The 27,017-nt window shown below is 52.8% G+C and overlaps 1 protein-coding gene across 50 annotated transcripts in view; it reads left to right on the forward strand.

Annotated features, from left to right (window-relative positions):
* Nucleotides 1-27,017, forward strand: part of MYLK (myosin light chain kinase) — a 299,269-nt gene that overhangs the window by 199,638 nt on the left and 72,614 nt on the right. For 49 of the 50 annotated variants that reach the window (XR_014822439.1, XM_084986980.1, XM_084986986.1 and 46 more), the window contains 6 exon segments: nucleotides 6,318-6,455; nucleotides 8,038-8,235; nucleotides 8,922-9,171; nucleotides 15,695-15,766; nucleotides 16,207-17,441; nucleotides 25,488-25,604. Coding sequence is in view for 48 of the 50 variants with exons in the window: in XM_084986980.1 (XP_084843106.1) it covers nucleotides 6,318-6,455; nucleotides 8,038-8,235; nucleotides 8,922-9,171; nucleotides 15,695-15,766; nucleotides 16,207-17,441; nucleotides 25,488-25,604 (2,010 nt within the window). In the remaining 2 variants the exon portion in view is untranslated. 50 annotated transcript variants of the gene reach the window in all.

Here is a 27,017-nt window from a genome sequence, read left to right on the forward strand (position 1 = left end):
TGTGAAACCCCTGGTTTGGAAGACTTTTCTCATCCTGGGGATTGTCAGAATGAGTTTGCCCAACCAAAAAACAGGCAGTTGGATTAGGAAAGGTGCAGAGCATTTATCCTTGTGTTTATGATGTGCCAGATGTTCTTATAGCTGTTTTACAAGTGTTCTTTCTCTCACGCATCTGAAAACCCTGCAGTATCTGTCGTGCATTATACTGACGACATATGCAGTACCCTTATTGCTATTGCATGACCGTCAGGAGTTGGCAATAACTGTGTTCTTATCAGCTTAGAGGAAACAACACCAAGGCTTAAGTGGGGGAACTTGCTTCAGCTCACAGGGCTTGAGCTTTGAGTTATGAGTTCACAATGCCTGTCTCCGTTTGTGTCTTCTTATTTTATCAAGTCCGTGTAAGAGTGAACAGAAATTGACTCACAGTCTGTCGGCCACAGATGAGCCAGAGTACGTCGTGTGGCTTTGGAATTAAATGAAATACACATGTCCTGCCCTTTTCCTCTGGCTTCCCCTGCTCTGCCTCAGCTTTCCCCCCTTGTCAAGGGCCTAGGGTGGGGGTCAGCACAGGACATTTGTCCGCATGGAGAGTTCGGCCTAGGTGCCCCTGGAGGTGGCTAGCTTCCGTGGAAGAGGCAGCTTCTGGAACAGCTTGGCCCTGCCATCAGGAGGCCTGGGTGTCAGCTCCGGGCCTGCCTGATACTGGCTCTGGGACCTTAGCAAGTTGTTTATGAGTGTGCCCTGGTTTCACTACCAGTAAAGTGGGGTGAGGGGGTTGGGACTGGGGTGTTGGGATTCAAGTGAGGGCTGCTGTCTCAAGTTGCCTAAAAGAAGCTGCTCGCCCCAAATCTACCGTCCTCACTGGCTCCCGAATCCCAGCACCAGCACAGAATGTGTTTGTAGCGCTTGTTTGCTCACCCCATGAAGGCACAGGGGCAATGGAATGCAGGGGATGGACGACTCAGCCACTGGCTGGCCCAAGTGACAGCTGCTCTGGTCCCTGTGACCCAAAACAGCAGGCCTGAGAACAGGTGCATCTGCACATTTATTCCCAGTCTCTTCTCTCTTCTCTCTGTTCTTGCCATGGGGCCTCAGGAGGAAGGAACAGGGTCAGAGGCGACAGGCGCCTTTGGAAGTAAATGCCTGCCTGGGGCAGTTCGCACAGGTTCAGGCACTCTCCCTCATCCCTCTCTTGGAGGGAGGGCAGCGAAAGTTTGTTCTAAACTTACTTTAGATGTACTTTAGATTTATCCATGAGATTTTTAAGCCACACGTTTGTATTCCTAACAGTATTTCCCTTGGGTCACTTAAAAATGAGTCTGTCAGGGGAGTTCCCGTCGTGGCTCAGTGATTAACAAATCTGACTAGGAACCTTGAGGATATGGGTTTGATCCCTGGCCTTGCTCAGTGGGTTAAGGATCCAGCATTGCTGTGAGCTGTGGTGTATGTCGCAGATGTGGCTTGGATCCCATGCTGCTATGGTTGTGGTATAGGCTGGCGGCTACAGCTCCGATTAAATCCCTAGCCTGGGAACTTCCATATGCTGCAGGTGCGGCCCTAGAAAAGACAAAAAAAAAGTCTGCTTTGGAGTTCTTTTGTGGCGCACTGCGTTAAGGACCCAGCATTTTCACTGCTGTGGCTTGGGTAGCTGCTGTGGTACAGGTTTGATCCCTAGCCTGGTAACTCCTATATGCCATGGATGCGGGGAAAAAAAAAAACAATAATCCTGGGGTGAGGGCCCAGGCCCTGTTTGTTCTTTTTTGGGGGAGGGGGATCACACTCACGGCATATGGAAGTTCCCAGTCTAGGGGTTGAATTGGAGCAGCCGCAGCTGCCTGCCTATGCCACAGCAATGCCAGATTCAAGCCATGTCTACAACCTACACTGCACCTCATGGCAACACTGGATCCTTAACCCACTGAGCAAGGCCAGTGATGGAACCCACGTCCTCATGGTTACTAGTTGGGTACTTAACCCACTGAGCCATGGTGGGAACCCCTCTGTTTGTTCTTTTACTGCTGATAAACCCACCAGGTAATTGAGCCCAGTGGGTAGGTGTGAGTCAGCTCCCATGCCAGCCTCACACACATGCCACCACTGATGACAGAGAGTCAGACAACGTTTTTTCGCCTTTCACCTTTTTAAAACCCCCAGGTTCTGTGATGATACTATTATTACCCTAAATACAGATAAGGAAGTTGAGCTGGAGAGAGACAGTGACCTGTCCACAACCAGGACCTGGCCTCAGATCCTACATTTCAGTGGCTTTCAGAGAACCAGTGTGCTGCCACATGGGAGGCATGACCAGGTCAGGAAGCTGGGCCATAGGAAGACCCCAGTGTGGGGGCAGAGGAGTGGTTGTTGGCTCGAAGGAAAGGGAGCTGGGGTGTTTGATGTTCCAGCAGCACTTGCAATAAGGGCCTGTCTGCAAAGTGCTCTGAGAGACTGGGGACTCTGGCTGAGATAGCAGAGGAGGGAGCAGCAAGGGCTCAGGACAGGCAAAAACATTTTGTCCTCAAGCCTTCTCAATCTGTGCAACAGGAAATTCCTCAACTCTCCCGAGGCAGCCTGCTTTCCTGGCTACTGCAGCCCAGGCAGAGCAAGGCGATCTCTGCCTTTCCAATACCGGGTTCCCCAAGTGCATGCCCAGGGCCTTCTGTCAAGGCCAAGGCTGCCCCGTGGCCCCTCTGTCAAAGGCAGTGAGATGGAGGCCTGGGGCAGGACGGCTCTGAGAGTCCAGCCTCTGCTCCTGGGCCCTGCCACCCCTCGCTCTCCAGCCCCATGCCCTTCACACAGCCCCCGCACTGGGGGAACTTGTCCCCTAGCCTCCCAGGTCGTGCTCCACGGTGGGCCATATTTTGCCCTCAGAGCCAGCAGGTAACAACTGAGTGGCCAGTTTGGAGTCAGGCCTTTCCAGGTAGGAAAAGAGCAGCCTGGAAATGTACCCCACTGGCTGCAGGCCTCCTGGAGAAAATTTGTTGTGCGGCCCCTGCACTAAGGACTCCAAATACGGCAGTCCCTCCCCTCAAACGCAGAGCCTAGCCTAGAGATACCATAGCCCTCTTGGTCCCCACTGTGCCCTCACCCCCAAAGACAAAAACAAAAAAGCTAAATAAGAATGATGGCTGGTCAGAGCCACCTGGCCTGCAGGACCAAGGGCACGGTCAGAGACAGGACAGCAGGGAGGCCTGTCCTGGTGGGAAACAGACCCCAGCCTGGCCTCCTTGCTGCCCCTCCCGCTTCAGCTCACGTGAGGTAGCTCAGAGCCCGGCTTGCAGAGGAGCCCAAGGATGAGGGAAAGCCAGCTTAACCCATCTCCCCAGAGAACGGAATGGGTGGCCAGCAGCCCTGAACCCAGAGTTCTAGTTTTTGTCAGTGGCTAGCTGGTATACCCCCTCCCTCTCCCAGAGAGCTCCCCCCACCCCCCAGTTTTTAGTGAAATGATCTGGCTACCGCACACTGCATATATACCTGTTTTTATACATCTTGGGTTTTATTTATTTTTTATAGAATGATTTTTATGTTTTTCATTACAGCTGGTTTACAGTGTCCTGTCAATTTTCTGCTGTACAGCAAGGTGACCCAGTCACACATACATATATGTACATTCTTTTTTCTTCTCACATTGTCAGGCTCTGTCATATGTGGCTAGATATAGTTCCCAGTGCTACACAGCAGGATCTCATTGCTTATCTAAAATATACAAACAACTTATACAGCATGCTGCATATATTTATGGCATTTAATTTGAAACTTTCACACACGAAACCATCACATGGTTTTAGGAAATGAACATCTCCATCACCCCCACATGCTTCCCTGAGCCCCTCTCCCCGACGACCTTCCTGTCACTGTAGTTTGCCTCTTCTAGACTTTCTTTTTTTTTTTTTTGTCTTTTTGCTATTTCTTTGGGCTGCTCCCGCGGCATATGGAGGTTCCCAGGCTAGGGATCGAATCGGAGCTGTAGCCACTGGCCTCCACCAGAGCCACAGCAACGCAAGATCCGAGCTGCGTCTGCAACCTACACCACAGCTCACGGCAACGCTGGATCTTTAACCCACTGAGCAAGGGCAGGGACCGAACCCGCAACCTCATGGTTCCTAGTCGGATTCGTTAACCACTGCACCACGGCAGGAACTCCCTTTTTTTTTAAATTTTTTTTTATTTTTTAATTTTTTTTTAGACTTTTAGATAAAGGGAATCACCCAGTGTGCACTCTTTCTGTGCCTGGCTTCTCTCATTCGGTTAATTTTTGTGAGACTGTCCCTCTTGTGTCTGTCACTAGCGCTGAGTAATATTCCATAGGATGGATGTGTCATAATTTGTCTCAATTCATTTGTTGGTGGATATTTGGGTTGTTTCCAGTTTGGGGCTCTTAGGAACCAAGCTGCTATGAAGGTTTGTGTACACATCTCTACATGGACGTGTGCTTTCGTTTCTGGTGTGTAAATACCCAGGAGTAGAATGAATAGATCAGATGGTAAATACATGTTTAACTTTTTTTTTTTTTTTTGTCTTTTTAGGGCTGCACCCACAGTATATGGAGGTTCCCAGGCTAGGGGTCAAATTGGAGCTGTAGCCGCTGGCCTACGCAATGCGGGATCTGAGCTGCGTCTGCAACCCACTCCACAGCTCACGGTAATGCCGGACCCTCAACCCACTGAGCAAGGCCAGGGATCGAACTCACCACCTCATGGTTCCTAGTCGGATTCGCCAACAACTGCACCACGACGGGAACTCCATGTATGTTTAACTTTTTAAGAAGTTAAACTTAAAAGCCAAAATTTTCAGAAGGGTCTGTACTATTTTGCGCTCATGCCAGCACCAAAGGAGCGTTCCAGTTGCTCCACATTCCTTGCCAGCACCCGTACTTAGGTGATCAGTCTTTCCTTTTAGTCATTTTAATGATGTAGTGTCTTTGACTTTTTCGAGGTGCTTAAAATCTCAGGAGACGGTAATGGAGCATCACACAGCCCTAGAAAACAGTTTGGAAGCTCTCCCTTCTGTCTCACAAGAAACATCAAGGTAGACAGTCAGCCCTCTGTAGCCACAGGTCCTGCATCTATGGATTCAATCAACTGCGTATCGAAAATATTTGAGGAAGAAAAGGTCCAGGAAGTTTCAAAAAGCAAAACGAGTTGGCTGCACTGGCATCTATTTGCATAGTATTTACATTGCACTAGATATTTTAAGTATTCTAAGAGACGAGTAAAGTATACAGGAGGAATATTTGGTTATATGCAAATATTACCCCACTTTATATAACAGACTTGAATGTCTGCGGATTTTGGTATCTGCAAGGGGTTCTGGTAACCAGTTTGGGTTATATGCAAATATTACCCCACTTTATGTAACAGACTTGAGTGTCTGCGGATTTTGGTATCTGCAAAGGGTTCTGGTACCAATACCCTGCAGATCCCCAGGGACAACTGTATCATTAGATGAAAAGGCAAGCTGCCAATCACTGCTTATAGTGTGCTATCATTTTTTTTTTTTTTTGGTCTTTTTGTCTTTTGTCTTTTGTTGTTGTTGTTGTTGTTGCTATTTCTTGGGCCACTCCCGCGGCATATGGAGGTTCCCAGGCCAGGGGTTGAATCGGAGCTGTAGCCACCGGCCTACGCCAGAGCCACAGCAACTCGGGATCCGAGCCACGTCTGCAACCCACACCACAGCTCATGGCAACGCCGGATCGAAAAACAGAAAATTGGTTGCATCTGGGGAGAGGCACTTGGTCAAAGGACAGGGGTAGAAGAGAGACTTACACATACTCTTTGTACCTTTTTGATTTTATGCCCTGTGAATGTATCACTTATTCAAAAGATTTGGAGTTCCCTGATGGCTCGACGGGTTAAGGATCTGGCATGGTCAGTGCTCTGGTGCAGGTTCAGTCCCTGACCTGGGAAGTTCTGCAAGACACAGGTGCAACCAAAAAATAAATAAATAAATAAATAAATAAATAAATAAATAAATAAATAAATAAATAAAAATTAAATTTAAGAAAAATCAAAACCTCTAAGATGCCAAGTATTGGTTCCTCACTGGAAGTTCTCCTGAGGAGGCAGAGCCTAGACAGGGCATGGCTCCACAGAGGCCTCATCCTTTCCCTGCTATAGGGCAGGAGCACTGTCATGCCAGGCAGGGAAATGGGCACACCTTGTTCCTAGGGATCTCCAGGGCTTCCCACACTTACCTGGCAGCGGTCAGTTTCTGGTGGAAACTGGAGCCCTGACACATCCATGTGCAAAGTGGTCCTTTAGTCTGTGTCTCTGAAACGAATGAATGAAAGTTCACCCCACGTTCTGTTTGCCACACAGAAAAGAAGAGTGATGGGAAGAGTGAGTACCTCCTGCCCGCTGCCCCCAGCAAGCCCATGGCACCCATCTTCCTGCAGGGTCTCTCTGATCTCAGCGTCATGGATGGGAGCCAGGTCACCATGACAGTCCAGGTGTCAGGTCTGTTCCTGCATCCTTCTCCTCGGGGTAGACGTGAAAACAGGCTTGGTGGCAACATGGCATCACTTCCCGACATTCCGCTCAGAGCACGGATCCGCCAGAAAATCAGCATGGGAAAGTCAGACCGTGGGCCCAAAGAAGTGGGTCCTCTTTCTGCTTTTCTGGGCAGGATTTTCTGGATTGAAAGTTGAGTGGTCCAGGGGAAGGGATTAATTGAAAACATAGCATGGCCAATATAGCTGGGAGATGGGAACGCTGGTCTAAGACTAGGTGATGTGAGAACATCCCAACTCTCAGAAGAGAGTCTCAGTTGTTCTATTCAAATGTTAAGGTAAGAAGACGGAGCAGAGGGCCTTCTGAAACAGACAGGTGACAAGAGCATAGGATGAGCTGCCCACTGTGAGATGTCACAGCCCTTGCTGGAGGCCAAGGCTGCAAGAGAAGCCTGGGGAGTTTCCTGGCACAGACTTAGAGCCACAGGCTCGTGCTGGCCTCAGATGAGTCCCGCTGACAGCCTGGAGGTCCTCTCTGGTTCTTCAGTTCCTTTTGCTCTTAGGAACAGTAAAGATGAGCTGAGAGAGAACCCGTGGCTCACTCTCTTAGGGATCCTTGAGTAAATCCTCTGCTCCCACAGGTTGGAGGCATCCTGGAACCGTACAGGCAGAAGGCTGGGTCCCCTCCCCTACATACACTCCATGAGTTGATAGAAATCAGAGGTGCTCACCCTCCAGACACGTGCTGGCTGACCCATCAGAGATGATGGTGGTCCCCTCTATCCTTAAGAGAGCCTAACACTCGACAGCATCCCCAGCAGCCATTCCTGGGGCCTTGTACCCCGGGAAGCAGAGCATCAGGGCTCAGCTCTTAGCACAGAGGAAACCCCCCCAGGAGGCTGTGGTTTTAAGCCCCAACCAATTTCTAGAAGCTACTCGGGGAAGTAGACTGGTAAAAACTGAAAATGCTTCCCACCACGAGCTGCGTTTAGAAAGCCAGCCTGGCATCCATCCTCACCCTCGGACAACACTTGTGTGGGCAGCCAATCGAAGCGCCAAAGGAGCTTTCCTTCTGGTGAAAACTGACAAGGGGGTTTCTGCGAAGTCGCATCAGCATTGCCTGGGCGTGGGTGCCCCGTGTGAGGCAGTGCCGAGCAGGAGACAGAGCTGAGAACCCAGCGGTCCGGCTGCCACGCATTATTCTCACGCGGCATGAATTCTGATTTTAAAAATCATTCTTCCTGGGTTTTCTTTTTCGTCTCTGCAGTGATATATTTTCATCTCTGGGTTCCCCAAATCTGTTGTTAAATAATTATAATGAACATGCATTGGGTACTTATTTTGTGTCAGATGCTATTCTAATCTGCTTTTCTCCTGGACGGCTGAGGAGACTACTCCTTTATTGACTCCTCCCAGTAAGCCTAGGAGGTAGACGGGGGTCAGAATGTTTTAAGGACTTTAAGGACGGGAAACCTGAAATGTGGAGAGCTGTGTATTTAGTACTTAAGTCCCAGCATGAAGCAGTAGAGTTGCCCTGGGGAAGCCCCGCCTCCCTGACCAGCCCCCTGCCCCACCTCCTCGCCCTACAGGGAACCCACCCCCTGAGGTCATCTGGCTTCACGATGGGAATGAGATCCAGGAGTCGGAGGACTTCCACTTTGAGCAGAGGGGCACTCGGCACAGCCTCTGTATCCAGGAAGTGTTCCCAGAAGACACAGGCACATACACCTGTGAAGCCTGGAACAGCGCAGGAGAGGTCCGCACCCAGGCCGTGCTCACGGTGCAAGGTGAGGCTGACCTGCTGACCAGGGCCGGGGGCAGGGATGGGGAGGAGGCGCTGCCACAGTCTCTCCAATGGTGACAGGAGGCCAGGAAACCATATGAGTTTCCTTTGTTCCCACCTGGGACCCCTCCCTTCCTTGATCCCATCCCAACCCCAGTGCAGCTCACCACCCTCCATCTCAGGCCCTGGCTGAGTTGAGCCACCCTTCCCTGCCTTCGAAAGCCCCTGCCCTCTCTGCTGTAGTGGTGACAAGCTGCGTAGAGTGCTAGGAGAGAGTTCTCCAAATGCACTAACAGTTTGGCAGTGATAGCTTGGGAGGTGAGGTGTGGCCTATGAGGACCTCTGCTTAGGAGGAGAGACAAGGTGAACACACATGCAACAAGTGACATCCTTCAACCCTTCGCATCTCAGGTTGATCCCCGGCACCTATCCCAGTGCCCCTGTCCCTTCTCGGTGACCTCCCCTTGCTTTGGAAATGCAAACGCATGTGAATCTTATCCTCTGAGAAATAACCAAGGCAGATTTGCCATGAGAACAATGTGCTCCACCTGTAGGTCCAACAAAAGTCATCTCTGCACAAGCTGTTCCTTGGGTGACATGCTGTCTTCTGACCTGCACCCCCAGGGACAGCTGAGTGGATGCTCTCGGCCCAAAGACCTCCCTCTAACTCAAAGCTTTGCTAACTTCCAGAGCCTCAGGACGGCACCCAGCCTTGGTTCATCAGCAAGCCCCGCTCTGTGACAGCCTGCCTGGGCCAGAGTGTCCTCATCTCCTGTGCCATAGCTGGGGACCCCTTCCCTACTGTGCACTGGCTCCGAGACGGCAAAGCCCTCTCCAAAGACACTGGCCACTTCGAGGTGCTGCAGAATGAGGACGTGTTCACCCTGGTTCTCAAGAACGTGCAGCCCTGGCACGCCGGCCAGTATGAGATCCTGCTCAAGTGAGTCTGCATGTCCTGCCCCCTCCTTTAACCCCAGTCCCCCAAATTCCTACCTCACAGAAAAATCTCCACCCAGGTCTGGGAAGCTAGAGGAACCACAAAATAATGTGGGGCTGGGCTCCAAGGTCAAGAAAGTGAGGGCTTGGTGCTGCTGACAAGCTTATGTTTCTTCTGCTTCAGAACAACAGAGCTTCACAGAGAACCTTCCATTCTGTGCTCAGTCCCCCAGAGTCCTCCGTCTTATTACATCCTGGCTTGTGGTCCCCCATTGTTTGGTACAGGAAGAATATGAGGAGGGCAGATGGATGAAAAATTGGAAAAGAGCAGGATCAAGGGATTAGTTACTAGTGCAGAGTAATAAGTTATCCCCGTACTTAGCCGTTTAAGGCAACAATGATATTCTCACAGTTTGTATGGGTCAGGAATTTGAAGCAGCTTAGCTAGTAATTTTTAGCTCAGGGTTTTACATGAGGTTTCAGGGAAGATTTCAGTGAGGGCTGCTGTTTCTGCAGGCTTGACTAAGTCTAGAGACTCCACTTCTATGACAGCTCACTGACAGGGCTGTTGGCTGGAAGCCTCAGCTCCTTGCTGTGTAGACCTCTCCCTAGGGCTGCTTGAGTGTCTTCGTGACATGGCAGCTGGCTTCCCCAGAGCTAGTGATCCAAGAGGGAGAACCATAGGCATCCTGCAGTGTCTTCTCTGACCTGTCCTTGGAAGTCACATGCTACTACTTCTGCCGCATTCTATTTGTAAGAAGTCAGTCACTAAGTACAACCCACACTCAAGTGGAGGGGAATTAAGTTCCACCCCTTGGACAGAGGGGTATCAAAGAATTTGTAGACTTTTAAAAGCCACAACAGGGACGTCAACTCTCCCCATTCCTTTTCCTGCTCTTATAAGGTCTTCCTAGGGAACATGGGAGAGTAAGCTCTATGAAGGCCCACGGCTGTGTTCCCAGTGCCTAGAATAGTGTCTGCCCATAGGCAACACTAGGGAACTATTTCTTAAGTGAATGTGAGCTAGAAATGGTCTTCTACCTTTAAAACGCTCTCTTAAAATCCCATGCCAACCCTAGCTTGGTGGAGATAGAATACCAACCCCTAAGATTGGTATTACCATTGAAAAAGAGCACTTGTCTGCACCTTGACTCTGCAAAGAGGTGATGCCGCATCCCAAAGATGGTTGGACTGCTCTGGCTCAGGTGCCTGGCTGCCTTGCAAGGAACTTGCTCTCCCAGATCAATCATTTCCCTGTACCAAGCCCATCATTTTTAAGGCTCTTTGGCAATACACCAAAGCTACTGCCATGATGGAGCATTGTTCCTGCAGTAATGACAAAACCTGGCGTGTGCTCCATCCACTTGGGTCCTTTCTGGGCATGTGCTTTATACTTGTATCAGTTAGCTTTTGCTACGTAACAAACCATCCCGATACTTGTTACTTTTGAGAAAATAGCCATTTATTATTTATTAGGCATCTTTGGGATCTGCTAGGAAATTCTATTTAGCTGGGTAAGGCTCAGAAAACTTCAGCTGAGCTAATAAAACATCTGTGGTCATCTGTTGAGATGGTCCTGGACTGGTTGGTCATCCTACCACCATCAGCAATATGCTCAGAACATACCAGTGGCCTTCACCTTATAACAAAACCAGTTATTATCAGGAAGGCCAATCTGCCTCTAAAATAGAGAAAAGATTCTTCTTCCTTTAGACCAGTGCAAATAATGAAAACTGATCATATGTTAGAGGAGAGCTTGGAGGAGTTCCTGTCAAGTAACGAATCTGACTAGTATCTATGAGGACACAGATTTGATCCCTGGCCCTGCTCAGTGGGTTAAGGATCTGGCATTGCTGTGGTTGTGGCATAGGCCAGCAGCTACAGCTCTGATTCCACCCCTAACCTGGGAACCTCCATATGCCACAGGTGTGGCCCTAAAAAAAAAAAAAAAAAAAAGAATAGAGCTTGTCTGTTTGGAAGGAGTGGTACTTTGAGACAATACTCAAGTAATCAAGCCAGACATCCTAGAAAGGATGAGCTTTTTGTGGCATTTTGAGGCAAACGAGTAGAGTCGTGTTGGATAGGCTGAGGACAAGAGAGCAGGAAAGAGCAGAGCAAGGCTGCGGGAAGCCTGCCAGGCCGGAGTAGAGGGTTGCACTGGGAGGTCGGCAGGCAGACTGTCTGGGCCCAGCTGGGGACAGTCATAAAACTTTTGGGAGGGACTTCAGAAACCATCTAGCCGCTGCCTCCTTTAATAATAGGGGAAGCTGAGGCTTCGGGGTCATGGGCTTGTTCACGGCCACCCAAAGGTGAGTGGCAGAACCCAGACTGAAGCCCTCGGCTCTGACTTTAAATCAGATACTGCTTCACTCTTTGTTTCTCCCCAGTGCGCTGGGAGCTTGGGAGAGCTGGGACACTGCACAAAGGTCTCCATGCATGCAGCCCTTGCCCTGTTTCCCTCCCCCAAGTCCAGCCTCTTCATTCCTTTGGGGGGCTGCTGCCCTGGCCTTGGCCTTGTCCCCAGTGAGAGGGAGCAAGTAAGTCCACAGAAAGTTGCCCTGGGGAGTGTGTCCAGGCCTGCCAGCAACCCTGCTGCCCTGCACCTTTTCTCAGACCCAGACCTAGACAGAAATCAGACCTAGACCTGGCACAGAATCCCTTTTGAGGAGGGAGACAGGGAGGCTGGGAAGATGCCAAGGGGAGGATGGGGCAGGGTTGGGTGCTCTCTGACGCTACTGAAGTTGGGGGATACATATGGGTGGGTGACTTCTTTTTTTTTTAGGGCCACACCTGAGGCATATGGAGGTTCCCAGGCTAGGGGTCCAATTAGAGCTGCAGCTGCCAACCTACATCACAGCCACAGCAACTCGGGATCCAAACCACGTCTGCAACCTATGCCACAGGCTCACAGACGCACTGGATCCTTAACCCACTGAGCGGGGCCAGGGATCGAACCCACGTCCTCATGGATACTAGTTGAATTCATTACTGCTGAGCCATGACAGGAACTGCATGGGTGGGTGACTTCTCCCTCCCCTCCCCTTCCCTGGCTCTTCTCTCCTGAACTAAAAGGAACAGTGTCTACAAGTCAGCTCCAGATTCTAGCTGCAATATTTAAAAGATTGATACTTGCCAGGAAGTTAGTTCTTCTAATTTTAAAATAACCATTTTTGCAAATAAAACCCATTCCAGGGGTGGGTGAATCAGAGTGGGACAGGGTACAAGGCTTCGTAACCAAAGAGTGGGCTTCTTATTCAGGGCTTGGGAGGCAGGGACCCCAAAGCATTCTGTTAGTTGTAAAAGGTACAGCTTGTAGGGTGACAGCCCTCATCCTCTGTGGCATCACCTGAGCTGGGCATGTGGGTGCAGCCTCATCTGTTGCCGCAGGCCTGACTTTGGAACCAAGTCTGTGCAGACACCAAAGATGGCCCATGAGGCTGTCGAGCTGGTTAGATGACTGGGGTGGATCCCAGGCCACAGGCCTCTCTGACCACTTGAGGCTCCAAATGAACCCATGATTTACCTTGAAGGCCCAGCAGAGATTTAAGTCTGTGGCTACAGGAATAGCGACCTCTCAATCTGGGCAAGGGCTGATCTACTTAGCAGGCCAGCCAGGGCATCCCAAGGTCTCTGCCTCCCATCCACCCCCTTGTACTGCCTGGGTACCTACTGCAGGGTGAGGCTGGCAAGCACTGAGCAGCAGGCTACCTGCACCACCGCCTTCAAGTCAGGTCATAGACAGCAGAAGCCCCAACCTGCCTCTGCCATGGAAAGACAGAGCTCAAAGGGCCGCACCATTTCGAGCCTCTGAGGGGCTTGCCTGGGGTAAAGGAGGACCATCGGGCCAGCATCTGCTCCTGCTTTCTGCACCCAGACTGTGTTCTACTTGTGACAGAAGGAAACTCAGCTGAGGAAAAGAGGGCTCCTGGGAAAACACAGCCCTAGGGCACCCCGTCCTCCTGCTCAATGCCAACCCCGGGCCCTGTACCTTGCCTGAATGCAACAGGGGAACAGAGTGGCCTCTACTGGCCATCAGCCTGGCAGAAGCGGGGTGCCGGGGGTGGCCCTCACTCTCAAGTGACTGCCCATGGTTGGTTATTCAGCAAGTTGACCCCAGCCCCATTATCTTCTGTGCTCAGTTCTTGGGGTGCCCTGAGGGCCTCCCAGCTTTGCAGGGCCTGGCTCTGAGGAGGTGCCTACCTGCTGGTTATGCTCCTTTGCAGCACCCTGGGCCCTCAAACACCCTAGACATGAGGCTCCCTGAACCTTGAATCTGCATCCCTGAGAGCCTGAGAGTGGGGAAGGTGGCCAGGAGGGGACCCCAGCAGGTGAGGAGGGCTGGAGAGCCCAAGAGACCAACCTCTCCTTCTCTCCAGTGGATCCCAGGGCCTGGAGTGAGCATGGAGCCCCTGGGACCCTTGAGAACTGTCTGCCACACTGTGGGCTGCCAGCCTCTGACGGGAGCTGGCCCTCCATTGGGGGATACCCACATGCATCAGCAGAGCTATGTGAACACACACTCAGTTCTCTGTCCACGTGAAAATGACTCGTTCGTGTGGACATGTTCCCAAACACAGACCGGCGGGCACAGGTGCCCATCAGGCAGAGCCCAGATACATGTGGTTGACATACCCACACACACAGATACGCACCTCCCAGACTAGATTTGTGCTGATGAGCTCTGTAGGGTGATATGGGAAAGTTACAGGTCTTGGATTCAAGTAGACCCAGGTCCTATTAGCCAGCTCTGTGATTTTAGGCAAAATTCCTTAAACTTTATAAGCCTCATTTTTCTTACCTATAAAAACAGTGTTACCCCTTGGAGTTCCTGTCATGGCATAGTGGTTAACAAATCCGACTAGGAACCATGAGGTTGCGGGTTCGATCCCTGGCCTTGTTCAGTGGGTTAGGGATCTAGCGTTGCCGTGAGCTGTGGTGTGGGTTGTAGATGCAGCTTGGATCCCGTGTTGCTGTTGCTCTGGCGTAGGCCTGTGGCTACAGCTCCCATTTGACCTCTAGCCTGGGAACCTCCATATGCCATGGCAATGGCCCAAGAAATGGCAAAAAGACAAAAACAAAAAAAAAAACAGTGTTATCCCAACCTCTCAGAGCTGCTGCAAGAGTAAGTAGATGGATTATGTGAGCTGTGTTATGTCTGAGGTAGGATCTGGGGCTCGTGTCAGTCCCTGAAGTGCCAGCAAGATGGCCAAGGGCAGGGAATGAGTGGGAGACACCCCCCACACACATACGCACACACATCTACTGCATCCCAGAAACGCCTGCACTCCCCCTCCACCCCTACGGTCATGTTCTGGACCTCCCTGGGCTGTTGTGGGAACAGGAGAGTAGACGTGAGTCCTGAAAGTTGGAGGGTGCTACATAAAAAGTAGTTAGTTCCAGGCCAGCTCCTTTGGCTCTCAGATCTGCCCCCACCGCTTCCCTCTTGACTGGTCAGAGCCCCAGAACGCCAGCAGATGGCAGCCTCCAGGGGTCGGAGGGCTGCAGTGCTTGCTGTCAGCCCAGGGCAGCACGGAGCATGGTACAGCCTCCTTCCCCAGCAGAGGGCCCTCAGCTGATCGTCAACAGTTTCAACCATGAGTTGAAGAATCCGGAGCCCTCCCCACCCGACAGAAGGAGTCACCCATGAAGGGAGACACTGGTTAGGTTCTTAATACAAAAGTTGTCATCCAAGGGTGTTAGCTGATGGGTAGGGATTGGAGGGTGTTTTTACTTTGTGAGCAGGTGCAGGGGAGCTAGCAGTTGGAGCAGCTTGTGGGGAGAGGGAATAACCACCTCTCTATTAAAGGAGCAGGGCTCAAGGTCACTGGGCAGGCTGACCAGGGCTGCACAGTCTAGACCAAGCAGTGCCATCACAGACTCCAGCAGGTTTAGTCTTTACTTTTCCTTGATTGAGTGGATGATTGATTGATTGCATTATTTTTGTAATATACTGACTGAAAGGTATTCCTACTTTTGGATGCCTACCTTAGCTATTTATTGTCCAGAAGATTCTCCCCCCTCCCCCATCCTCCTTTTTTTTCTTTTTAAGGCCACACACGTAGCACATGGAAGTTCCCAAGCTAGGCGTCCAGTCGGAGCTACAGCTGCCAGCCTACACCACAGCCACAGCAACGCTGGGTCCAAGCCGCATCTGCAACCTACATCACAGCTCAGGGTAATGCCAGATCCTTAGCCCACTGAGCAAGGCCAGGGGTTGAACCCCTAACCTCATGGTTCCTAGTCAGATTCTTTTCCACTGTGCCACAATGGGAACTCCATTTTTGTTCCCCTTTTTAAATGAGAGCTGGAAAAATAATGAGTGATCAGGGTGGGGGAGGATCCTGCCCTAAATCTAGGTCCGGTGTGGGCGTGTCAGGGTCACGGCTAAGCCCATGGCTCCATCTTCCCTGGAGCCGGCCAGCCTGTGGCCAAGTTCCTGCTGGCCCTGCCCATCTCACAGCCCTCAGCTGAGTAGGCCCTTGGCCCAGAAAGCCTCCTGATCTGTATTGATCCTTTGACTCCTTCAGGAACCGGGTTGGCGAGTGCAGCTGCCAGGTGTCCCTGGTGCTACAGAGCAGCCCTGCCAGAGCCCCCCTGCGGTGAGTGCCCCCCAGGGGTTGCCCGGCCAGGCCCTGTGCCACCACCCACCCACCTTCCTCCTGGTCCCAGCAGGCCCAGCCCCGCAGCCCCAGATTGTTTGTGTCCTCCAGCCAAGGCTGCCCGAGCCAAGAGGGAGAGACTGGAAGGGGAATGAGAGCAGGGAGAGCAGGGAGGGGGGATTTTTTTTTTTTTTTTTTTTTTTTTTTGCACACACCCTTATAAGGCTACTGAAGTCATTACCGATGTAACAAACCAACTGAGCAAGCAAAGCGCCTCTCCCCAAAGTTCCCTTCTATAAACATGGCCTGGCCAGCCCCCTCCCCTTCCCCTCCCAGCTGCCCTCCCTCCCTCCCGCTGGGATTTGCTCTCCCCTGACGTCTCTTTCTTACCCAGCCCCTTTTGCTCCTGCTACTTTCCTTTTTCCCTTCACTGGTTGCAGGGGGAGGGAGCCTGCCAGCTGTGAGGGCCAAGGAGCTGGTGCTGATGGTGGTGGTGCTGGCAGAGACGGCTACGGGAGCCTGAGGCCCGGCTGGCCAGCAAGAGGGCAGGGTGAGCCCGAGGACGAAGACGGCGAGGACGTGCGCGGGGTGCTCAAGAGGCGCGTGGAGACGCGGCAGCACACCGAGGAGGCTATCCGCCAGCAGGAGGTGGAGCAGCTGGACTTCCGCGACCTCCTGGGCAAGAAGGTGAGCACCAAGACCTTGTCTGAGGAGGACCTGAAGGAGATCCCTGCCGAGCAGATGGATTTCCGCGCCAACCTGCAGCGGCAAGTCAAGCCGAAGACTGTGTCCGAGGAAGAGAGGAAGGTGCATAGCCCCCAGCAGGTGGACTTCCGCTCGGTCCTGGCCAAGAAGGGGACGCCCAAGACCCCCGTACCTGAGAAGCTGCCCCCTCCAAAACCTGCCACCCCAGATTTTCGCTCGGTGTTGGGCAGTAAGAAAAAATTACCAGCGGAGAATGGTAGCAGCAATGCTGAGCCTTTGAATGTCAAGGCAGCAGAAGGTCCCAAGCCTGTGGGCAATGCCCAGCCTTCAGGCTTTCTCAAACCTATGGGCAATGCCAAGCTGGCCGAGACCTCCAAACACTTGAGTAATGCCAAGCCAGCCGAGCTCCCCAAACCTGTGGGCAACGCCAAGCCAGCCGAGATCCCCAAACCCGTGGGCAACACCAGGCCAGCTGAGACCCCCAAAACCGTGGGCAATGCCAAGCCAGCTGAGACCTTCAAACCCATGGCCAATACCAAGCCAGCTGAGACCCTAAAGCCTGTGGGCAATGCCAAGCCAGCTGAGACCCTAAAGCCTGTGGGCAATGCCAAGCCAGCTGAGACCCTAAAGCCCGTGGGCAATGCCAAGCCAGCCGAGACCCCCAAGCCCTTGGGTAATACCAAGCCAGCCGAGCCCCCTAAACCAGCTGGGAAAGAAGAGCTTAAGAAGGAGGTTAAGAATGATGTGAACTACAAGAGGGGCTCTGCAGGGGCCACAGATAATGAAAAAAGCCCGGAGAGCCAAGGGTCAGCCCCAACCTTCAAGGAAAAGCTACGTGATCTCCGTGTGGCAGAGGGTGAGAAGCTGCTGCTCCAGTGCCAGGTATCCTCCGACCCCCCGGCCACCATCACCTGGACACTGAATGGGAAGACACTCAAGACCACCAAGTTCATTGTCCTCTCCCAAGAAGGTAAGACGATCGGGGCCGGGAGGAAGGGGGGTGCGGGCCCAGCCACCTTCAGCTCCTGGAGCCCTGGTCTGTTGATGGTGCTTGTAGCCCAAGCCTGGGTGGGAAAGACCACTCTCTGTGCCCCTCACTCACAGAATTGGTACCATCCAGGGCTTTGGGCACATGCTCCACTGTTGGGGGCAGGGGTGGGAGCCTGGTCCAGAGACACATTCCCAGGTCTTGGCATCTGTCTGGCACCCCTAGAGTAGCCCAAGGCCTAGGCTGATGCCCCAACTCTGGCCCAAAGAGGGCTCTGATCACAGGCCTGGAAGTGGGGGACCTGGGGCTGACCAGGAGCTCAGGGCTGAGCTGCCTTTGGAGCAGCATTTAGGTTCTGGGAAGGGTATGCATGTCAGGCTGTGATCTGGGGTCAAAAACAACCAAAGTCTTAATATCACTGTGGGTTTGAAGGGACCCATGGGGGACGCCGAAATCCCAAGCAGCCCCACGGCACACACTCGCAGGCAGGCAGAGCCGTTCGCTTCCTAATTTGGATGAGACTTTTGTTTGCTGGTATTTCACATTCTTGGGTCGTGGGGAGGAGAGGGGGGGCCCTAAATCCTGCCATCTGGGGCCTTTCAGGGTTTAGAGTTCTCAGATGGGCCAGTTATACCTAGAAAAGAGATGGGGAGGGGGGTGGGCATTTATTTTTTCTCTGAACCCTCAACTTGGTTTGAAATGTTTTTGCAAATCCCAGTCCTGGATGGGCGCTCCAAGGCCAGCAGACCTCCCACAGCCCACTCTGGCGGCCAGCACTGGAATAGAGTCTGATCTGAGCTCCAGGCTGATGCTCGTGGCTCTGGACAGGGCAGGGTACAGAGCTGGTGGGGAAGTGGCATTTTACCCTTGAGGGGGAGAGGGCAGCCCCAGCAGAGGCCCTGGTGGCCAGGTCCTGTCAAATCCAGATCAGCTGAGATATCAGAAGCACAACCCCCACAACCCCCCGCTGTACTGCCCTCTGCCGGCACCCCTCTCTTTCCCACCCTGCCCTCACCCCTCATCTGGCTCCCTTCCTTCCTCCTCAAAACCCTAATGAAGCATTTGAAGAGATCATGATCCCTCTCAGCTCACCATGAAGTTTCTGTCCTCACTCTGCAGCGCAGACAGCAAATCTGGAACAGCTAGGGGTTTTGACACCCCTGCTGAAGGCATCAAGGGGAAACTGGTCCAGAGAGAGAGAAATAATGGATTTTCTGCTAATGTGTTGACCCGATAGCTTTTTCAGCTGAGAATCCTCAGCTTGGTAGGGGCCTCCCGAGGTCATCTCAGCCATCCCCCTGCCTCTGCCAGGTTAGCCTGACCACAGGAGAGCATGGGGGCCTCACCTCAGGGGTGAGATGTCCAGGAAAGTGGATGCCACGGCTTCCCCTGCCACCCCCGTGGGCCCCTCTCAGTTGGAAAATTTCGAGTGAAATGGACCTGAAACCTTGGCTGGGAGCCCTGCCCAGGTTACCCTGTGGTGACCTCTCAGGGCAGGATGGAGGCTGGGCAGCCGCATCCTCAGGATGTGTGCAGTCCCACAGGCCTGCACAGCGCGAGGTCCATGGCTGTACCACCCTCGGGGAAGCTGATGCTGGGACAGGTGAGGGCAGTGCCCACAGCTGTGCAGCTGCTCTGGGACCTGCATGGAACCTGCAGACCCACCAAGAGCTGCTTCTAAACAATCCACTCAACGAAGCAGTGTTAGCAGACCTCAGCTGTGGTCTCAAAAATGCACCTGGGCCCTTAGACACTGGCTGCTCACACCAGGAAGTGCCTTGATGTGACGTATCTGCTGGGCACCGAGACCCTTTGACACTGGCCACTCCAGCATCACTTCCCACAGAAACCACCTCAGGAGGACAGTTTGGGTCCAAAGCAGAGAAAGAAGACATAATTTTAAAAAGGCCAGTACAAGGAGATGATAGCGAGAGACTCAGGGTGGGAAGGGGGGGAATGGTGGAGATAGCCCCAAATCCAACTTAAAAAAATGTTCTAAATATTTGCAATTCTCCTTTGAAAAAATAAGAACTGGGAGTTCCCATTGTGACTCCGTGAGTTAAGAACCCACTGGTATCCATGAGGATGCAGGTTCAATCCCTGGCCTCGCTCAGTGGGTTAAGGATCCAGTGTGGCCGTGAGCTGCTGTTGTAGGTCAAGGATGTGGCTCGGGTCTGATGTTGCTGTGACTGTGATAGGCCACAGGTATGGCCCTAAAAAAGAAGAACAGCTCAGACTAACTGAAAACCATGCCACCCACTGGCCCAGGCATCTTAAACTTTTTCGTCATTTAATCCTCAGAACCCCTATACTGACCATCCAACAGAGACATTAAGAACTTTGCCCAAGGTTGCACAGCTAGGTTGTAACAGAGCTGGATTTGGACTGCAGGCAGTTGAGTGCCGATGCCTATTCCACTGAGCTGTGTCATCTCTCAGTTAATCCCTTTAGAGTGTCAGCATACTGGTCCTTCCCTGATGGGCTCCCTGACACGCACTGCCCATCCAGGGAAGAGATGAATGGCTGTTTACTCCTCAACACTGTCAGCAGCCGTCACGAGGCAGGAAGACTACTGGTGCCCTCTGAGCTTGTAAGTTCTGATATTTTCACTGCAGTAAAGGAAGCAGAACTTGAAGTGGGCCTATCCGCCTTGCCGCAATAGGGAGACGGCCTGGGCTCACAACAGCAGCCACGCTCTGTCCCCTGTCCCTGCTCTAGTGCTTCACTCTCCAAATCCTCAGGAGCCCAGATCAAACAGCTGCCTTATCAGCGGCCATGTCAGCAGGCCCCACCACAGGGAGTCAGGCCCTCTAAGAGGTATGAGTGGACCTGCTCTCACCAGACCTGGAGAGAGAGGACATGCACGCAAGGTGATAAAACTCTTCCAGCCAAGTGCCCATGATGAGTTTCTGGGAGCAGGAGGAGAGGGAACTGAGGGCTGGAGCTGCAGGGAAAGGCTGGTGGTGACAGCACTGGGCCTTGATCTGAAGCATGAAGGCAGGCTGGGCTCCCAGCAAGTAGCTGGGCCAGGAGGAGGAGCATAGGCCTCCCAGGCAGGGGCACGGGCAGCAGGCCTGCTCCAGCATCATCTAGGCTGGAGAGGGAGGCATGGTCCCATTCCATCCCCTCTCGTGCTAAGGAATCCAGTTCTAAAGGCAGTAGGGAGGCCTGAAAGAGTTGGGAATGGGGAGAAGTGCGAGCAAAGCTGGGGGTTAGGGGTTTTGACTGATTCTGTGCCCAAAGACAAGGTAGGAGCTTACCAAGATGTCAGGGAGAAAGGTGGAGAGGCCTGGACTAGCTGGTTTAAGATGCAAGGGTGGAATTGACAGAACCAGGTACCTGGCTTAGAAGGGGTGGGGGTAGGGGGAAGGAGAGGAAGGAGTGGGGGGACTCCTGAGTGTCCAGGTGTGGGTGTCTGGGTCACAGTAACGGCATCAGGGGAGGTAAGGATGCTGGTGTTTTGAGGGGTTTGTAGGGAGAAGGGGACACTCAGCAGGTTTCCCCATCCTTCACAACCACTGAGCTTCCCCCTCCACCCCCACCTCCCTGACTCGAAACCCTTCTTGCTCCACTGCACTGAACCCCATTCTGTTACCTCATCCAAGATCAAGATTCACTTCTTCTAAGACTCCTTCCCAGACTGTTGTCCCCAGGCCCTTGGCCATGACATCCTCTTGTGCTCAAACCCCCCACCCCACCTCTGTCAGCATGACCTACTGCTAATGGGTGCTGTTTATAGGTTTTGTTTTTTTGTTTGTTTGTTTGTTTTTGTCTTTTTGCCTCTTCTAGGGCCGCTCCCACGGCATATGGAGGTTCCCAGGCTCCCAGGGGTCTAATCAGAGCTGTAGCCACTGGCCTACTCCAGAGCCACAACAACACAGGATCCAAGCTGCGTCTGCGATCTATACCACAGCTCACAGCAACACCGGATCCTTAACCCACTGAGCAAGGCCAGGGATCGAACCCGCAACCTCATGGTTCCTAGTCGGATTCGTTAACCACTGCGCCACGACGGGAACTCCTGTTTGTAGGTTTTAAGGGGGCCCTCTCTGAACCCTGTAGCTCGACTAGGGCTCATAGCCCCCAGGACCCCCCAAACATGACTATGTCCACTCCATTTAGCACGGAGGAAAGCAGAAGAGGCGTGATGGCAGTCAGCTGAGCTGACTGTCAATTCTTGGAGGGACCCGTGGAGGTGTCCCTGGTTTTCCCGCATCCCGCAGAGCTGCAGGGCGGATGGTACTCTCGCTCCCCATGTGGGCCTGTCCTCCAGGCTTGCAGGGTGGCCTCACCAGGCCCTCTCTGGGCCTGCAGCAAGGCTGCTCAGACCTTGGCTGAGGACCAGGAGGCCCGTGGCCGGCCAGTGAGCACTGCACTGCTTCTGAAAAGTGCTTTCATCTTTATATCTTGTTTCCTGTCCCCGGGCCAGGCTTCTCTCCCTGGCAAACATTTCTCCCTATCTAGTAATGAGGATTCATTTTTGTTACTATTGTCGACTGATGATTCATTTTTAATTGCCTCTAGGGTGGGATCTTGCAAAAGGCTTTTTCAAAACCTGTGTAAGTCCATCCCATCAAACACAAGGAAGTATACAGCCCCTACTATGTGTGAGGCATAATTGCTGTATGCATTATCTACTTAAAGAATTCTGAGATAGGAAGGGTTCCCCCCCCCTTTATTTTTTTTTTTTTTTTGTCTCTTTTTTGTCTTTTCTAGGGCCACACCCATGGCATATGGAGGTTCCCAGGCTAGGGGTCCAATTGGAGCTGTAGCTGCCAGCCTACACCACAGCCACAGCAATGCGGGATCTGAGCTGTATTTGTGACCTACACTGCATCTGTGATCCGGCAATGCCAGATCCTTAACCCACTGAGCGAAGCCAGGGATCAAACCCGCAACCTCATGGTTCCTAGTTGGATTCACTAACTGCTGAGCCACGACGGGAACGCCTTTTTTCCCCCTTTTAGAAACTATATTTTTCTATTACTCAAAAAAAAAAAAAAGAAAGAAACTATATTACCTTTTTCAATGGTAGGTTATGTTTGATTAAATGTTTGTGAATTTCTCTTGCATCGATCCTACCAGATCACCTGCTACAGAAATATAGCTTGGTCATTCTCAGAATGGTAATTTTTTTTTTTTTCTTACTGTGACTGAATTCCAGGCTCAGGAAAAACATTCTTAACAGACACAATCACTTCCCTCCAAGAGCTAGTGTGGGAGAGAGGTGTGCGTTTCAGTCACGCCCTGGGAAATGTGCTCGGATCAAGGTGAGCTCAGGGCACAGAAGGGACCCATCTATGGCCTGGGGTGCTTAGAGGTGGCATGGAAGGCACCATTCCTAAGGAGGTGACCAGAGCCGAGTCCCACTGTCCCCCCCTGCTCTGGGGCTCGGGACCACTCCCTCCACCTCGAACACTACCTCCCCTCTCCCCACACAGAGAGCGAGATTGGGGTGGGGGGATCGTCAGACTCCATGGCCATGAGGGGCTCTCCCAGGGTCCCTGCTAGCTGAGCCATTCATTGGATCCCTGGTTCTGTGGTGACAGCTCCCATCCCCCTCACCTTCCTCTCAAAATTCCCTACCAGGGAAAAAAAAAAAAAAAAAACCAACTCTGGGAAATGGTTTTTCTTCTGGAGGTCAGGCATAAGCTGTCCCACAGGAAATACCAGATTCTTCAATCTGGGCTAGCCCAGCCTCCAAGCCTGCCTGGGGGCCCTCCCCCAGCCCACGCACATGGCCAGGGGTCCAGGCTCTGAGCAACTTAGAAAAGCTGCCTCTCTGATGCTTTCTGCCCCCTCTCCCCACCCCATGAAGGATGAGGGCTGTGGTCTCCACGTCCTACCTCTCCAGGTGGTCTCACTACTGTTTTAGGCCAGTTTGGCTTAAGGCTGAAGGCAGCTGAGGGCCCGAAACCGAGGAGCAGTCAAGGGTCTGACCAGGATGTTTGTTGGGTCTGGGGTATCTGTTCACAAAGCCTTAGCCTCAGACTGAGGGAAGATGGCAAGATGGGATCTTTTTCTTCTCAGCCTCATCTGTGCATCCTGCTGGCCTCCCAGATGAACAGAAACTTCTCTCTCTAGAAGACAGTTACCTACATTCCCTGATTCATGGGCCTCACGGCTCTTGCTCTCATGACAGACTTCCTAAAACCCCAACCTAAATCCTTTCTGTGGCAGTTTCCGCAAATCCTATCTCCTAGGCATGGTGGGAAGAGAGCCGAAGGCATTGCCTTCTGCTATGGGAGAGCGTACTGAGGTGGGGTCTAAAGGAGAGCACAGGGGGCAGGTGCAGAACAGCCATCCAGCCCCAGGGGGACAGCAGAACTGAGGTTTCCCTGCTGAAGTCTTTCCCCAGGTGCCAAGAAATAAAGACAACCATTCTGTCTCTGCTTTCTCCTCCAGCCTCAGTGAGGCTCTCTGGGCAGAAGTGACGTCACACTTCCTGTCTCTGAACATCTTTGTATTTGTTGGTGGAGTCTGAGCATCTGCCTAAGTGGCCGTGGATGTTTTTGAGATCAAAGGCCCTCTGGGAGCAGGGTCTATGGCCTCGCTTCTGGCTGCGGTGCTCCACGCACACCTAGGATGCACACAGCTCTGCCCGCTCAGGGCCGATGGCCTGTGCCGGGCACTGTGGCGGAAAGGGAGGTGGCCAGAGCAGTGGCCCAGGCGGCAGGATGCGCGGGGCCTGGCTCTCTTCTCCTCCAGTGTAATGACGGCTGCCCTGACAACAGGGCAGCTTTGGGCAGGACGCCATGCTGCTGGCTTGTTTGTGTGTCTGATGGTCAGAGCTAGGGTACTGCTGCCCTCCTGCCTGGCCCAGCAGGCCCAGTCCTCAGCTGGCCTCTCCCCACACCCTGAGGGTTCCCCTAGAGACGAGCCAGCCCTGGGATGAGAGAGCTAAGATGGTGAGGACCAGGCTCCTACAGATGCCCGGCCTGACCTCGCTTTCCCCTGGCCAGGCCAGGAGAGGTGTACTGGGCCAGGGGTGGACCCGTGGGAGAGAAGGCCATCCCATCCCTCTCCCAGGGGTCCAAAAGACCCTGCACTGGAGTTCCCATCGTGGCTCAGTGGTTAACTAATCTGACTAGGAGCCATGAAGTTGCAAGTTCGATCCCTGGCCTTGCTCAGTGGGTTAAGGATCCGGCGTTGCCATGAGCTGTAGTGTAGGTCACAGACGCAGCTCGGATTCCGCATTACTGTGGCCTTGGCGTAGGCTTGGCAGCTACAGCTCCAATTAGACCCCTAGCCTGGGAACCTCCATATGCCACGGGTGCTGCCCTAGAAAAGGCAAAAAGACAAAAAAAAAAAAAAAAAAAAAAACAAAAAAACAAAAGACCCTGCACTGAAGGAGGCAGCCTTGCCTCGTCCCTCCCCCAGCCCCAGAGCCCCTCACTGGCCATGAGTCTCAGCCTGGACACCATTCCTGAAAAGCCAGCTCCAGGGACCCAAGCTGGCCACCATCTCCTCCCAACAGATCTTCCCACAGGCCCGTGTCCCTGCTGGACAAGGGGCTCAGGCCCTGCCCTCCCCCACCCAGCTCTTTGCTTGAAATGCCCTCTCCCAGGATCATTGCTGGAAGCTGGCGGAGCACCCCCACCTGCCACCGTCCCTACCATAGTCTGAGGCCCTGAGCATGACCACTGCTTGTCTCCCTTGGTGACGTCCAGGGTGAGTGCCTAGGTCCATCCATCCAGGCTGTTGTGCTGATGTTAGCACCAAGGGTAGGGGCTATCTCTCAGTCTTCTTCTTCCCTTCCCATTATATCCCCATGAGAGACTCACTGGAAGTGAGAGTTGGGTACCAGGAGGGAGCGTATATAGGGGTCAGTTATTTTGGACCTGGGTTATCAGCAGAAAGTGCCTTGGCTTTGGTGGGGAGAGGGTCTTGGTTCCCACAGGGCCCTGACTTCTGGGCTCCCGAGGCGGCCGCATGAATAACAGTCGCCTGTGATGCTCCAGATGCAGGCAGGTATTGGACTCAGAACGGGTCCACTCAACAATTCTTCCTCTCCCCCCATCACCCCAGGCTCACTGTGCTCCATCTCCATCGAGAAGGCCTTGCCCGAGGACAGAGGTTTGTACAAGTGTGTGGCCAAGAACAGCGCCGGCCAGGCTGAGTGCTCCTGCCAAGTCACCGTGGACGGTAGGTTGTGCCCACCCATCACTGCCTTCCACCGTATCTGAACAGAACTGCACCCCAGCGGCCATCCCTACCCAGGGCATTAGCTCTTGGGGTGTCGAGTCATGTCCTGCAAAAAACAGAGACAGGAAGAGAAGTGGGAGCTCTACTTTTCATGGTCCCCTGTGGCCTTGTGGCCCCACCCCTGCTAGGGGAAGGGCTTCTCACCTTGTTGCCCCCCCCCAAACTCCATCCTGCCCTTACATGCCAGGCAGGGAAGCCGGACACAGGGCAGGAGGAGAAAAGACACACCCACAGGAAAATGACTACATAATATTTTACAAGCCGCAACAAACAAGTGTCAGTGCTGGCAGGACAGACCCTTGAGGAGGAGGGAGCAGAGTGAGGTCCCTGTCGGGCCACTTCCTCCAGGAGGTGAGTGAGGGCTGAGTAGTTGGGTAGAGGGGCCAGGCCTGCCTCTGCAAGAAGAGAAATGTAACCGTGATACAGCAGAGGGAGAGGAAGAGATGCGGACACGGAGGGGCCTGTCAGGTCTCAGTGGAGTTTCCTGAGGAGGGGCGGGTCTCGGCCCTGAGGAAAGGGCACTTGTCCTAAAGAAATCCAGGGAGCGAGCGTGTTTGTGACTCTCCTCTGGGGATAGAGACTTGGAAGCAGAACAACCCCGTGATGGTTTAGGCTGCCACCCTCACTTGACAGCCTGGGACGCCCTGGCCATTCAGAGAGGCAAGGCTTCAGGCGAAGCTGGGACCAGGGTCCCATTTTGGGACTCCCGGTCCAGTGCCTTTTTTGATATTTCATTACTTGCCTAGAACTAACTTTCTAAAAAGGTGGTTTGGGGAAAACAATTTCTTGCCCTTGAAATGCCTGGTGAGGAACTCTCAGTGACACGTTAAAGGCTGGTGCCCATATAAGGCATCTCGAAAACCAGCTTCGTTGTTCTTCCGACTGCAAATGTGATCACTTGGCTTCTAAAACCCTAACCAGTGTCACTGGCATTCTGCACGAGGTGAAATCCTGGTCTCCCTTCTGGATTTTCTAAGGTGAGATCCTGATCCTAAAAGCTGAGATCCATGATAGGGAAGGAATGGGAGAAAAGGAAAGAGTCTGGAAAGGAAAAGTTTTGTTCGTTTGCTTGTTTTTAACTTCACACAGCGGCAACACAACGTAAACTGTCAATACTCGATAGGAAAGCTGAAATTGAGGAATATCGTGTGTTCCCCCCTGGAGTTCTGTTAATGTGTTTGTCACAGAGTCTGACCCACAGATTTTATGGGTCACAGTGCATGGCTGGTTCGGAAGCGGGCTGGAAACATATGTTTTGAGGCAAGGAGGCTGCTGGTACTTACTCCTATCCCCGACCCAGGTCAGAGTCCTGCTGCTTTCTAGACAGGTGCTGCAGTTCAAAACACAGCGTTG

Source organism: Sus scrofa, chromosome 13 (assembly GCF_054392235.1).
Source record: "Sus scrofa isolate SSC_HxYL_T2T_F1_AM1 chromosome 13, Sscrofa_HxYL_maternal_Yorkshire_Landrace_v2.0, whole genome shotgun sequence".
In the NCBI taxonomy this organism is placed as follows: domain Eukaryota; kingdom Metazoa; phylum Chordata; class Mammalia; order Artiodactyla; family Suidae; genus Sus; species Sus scrofa.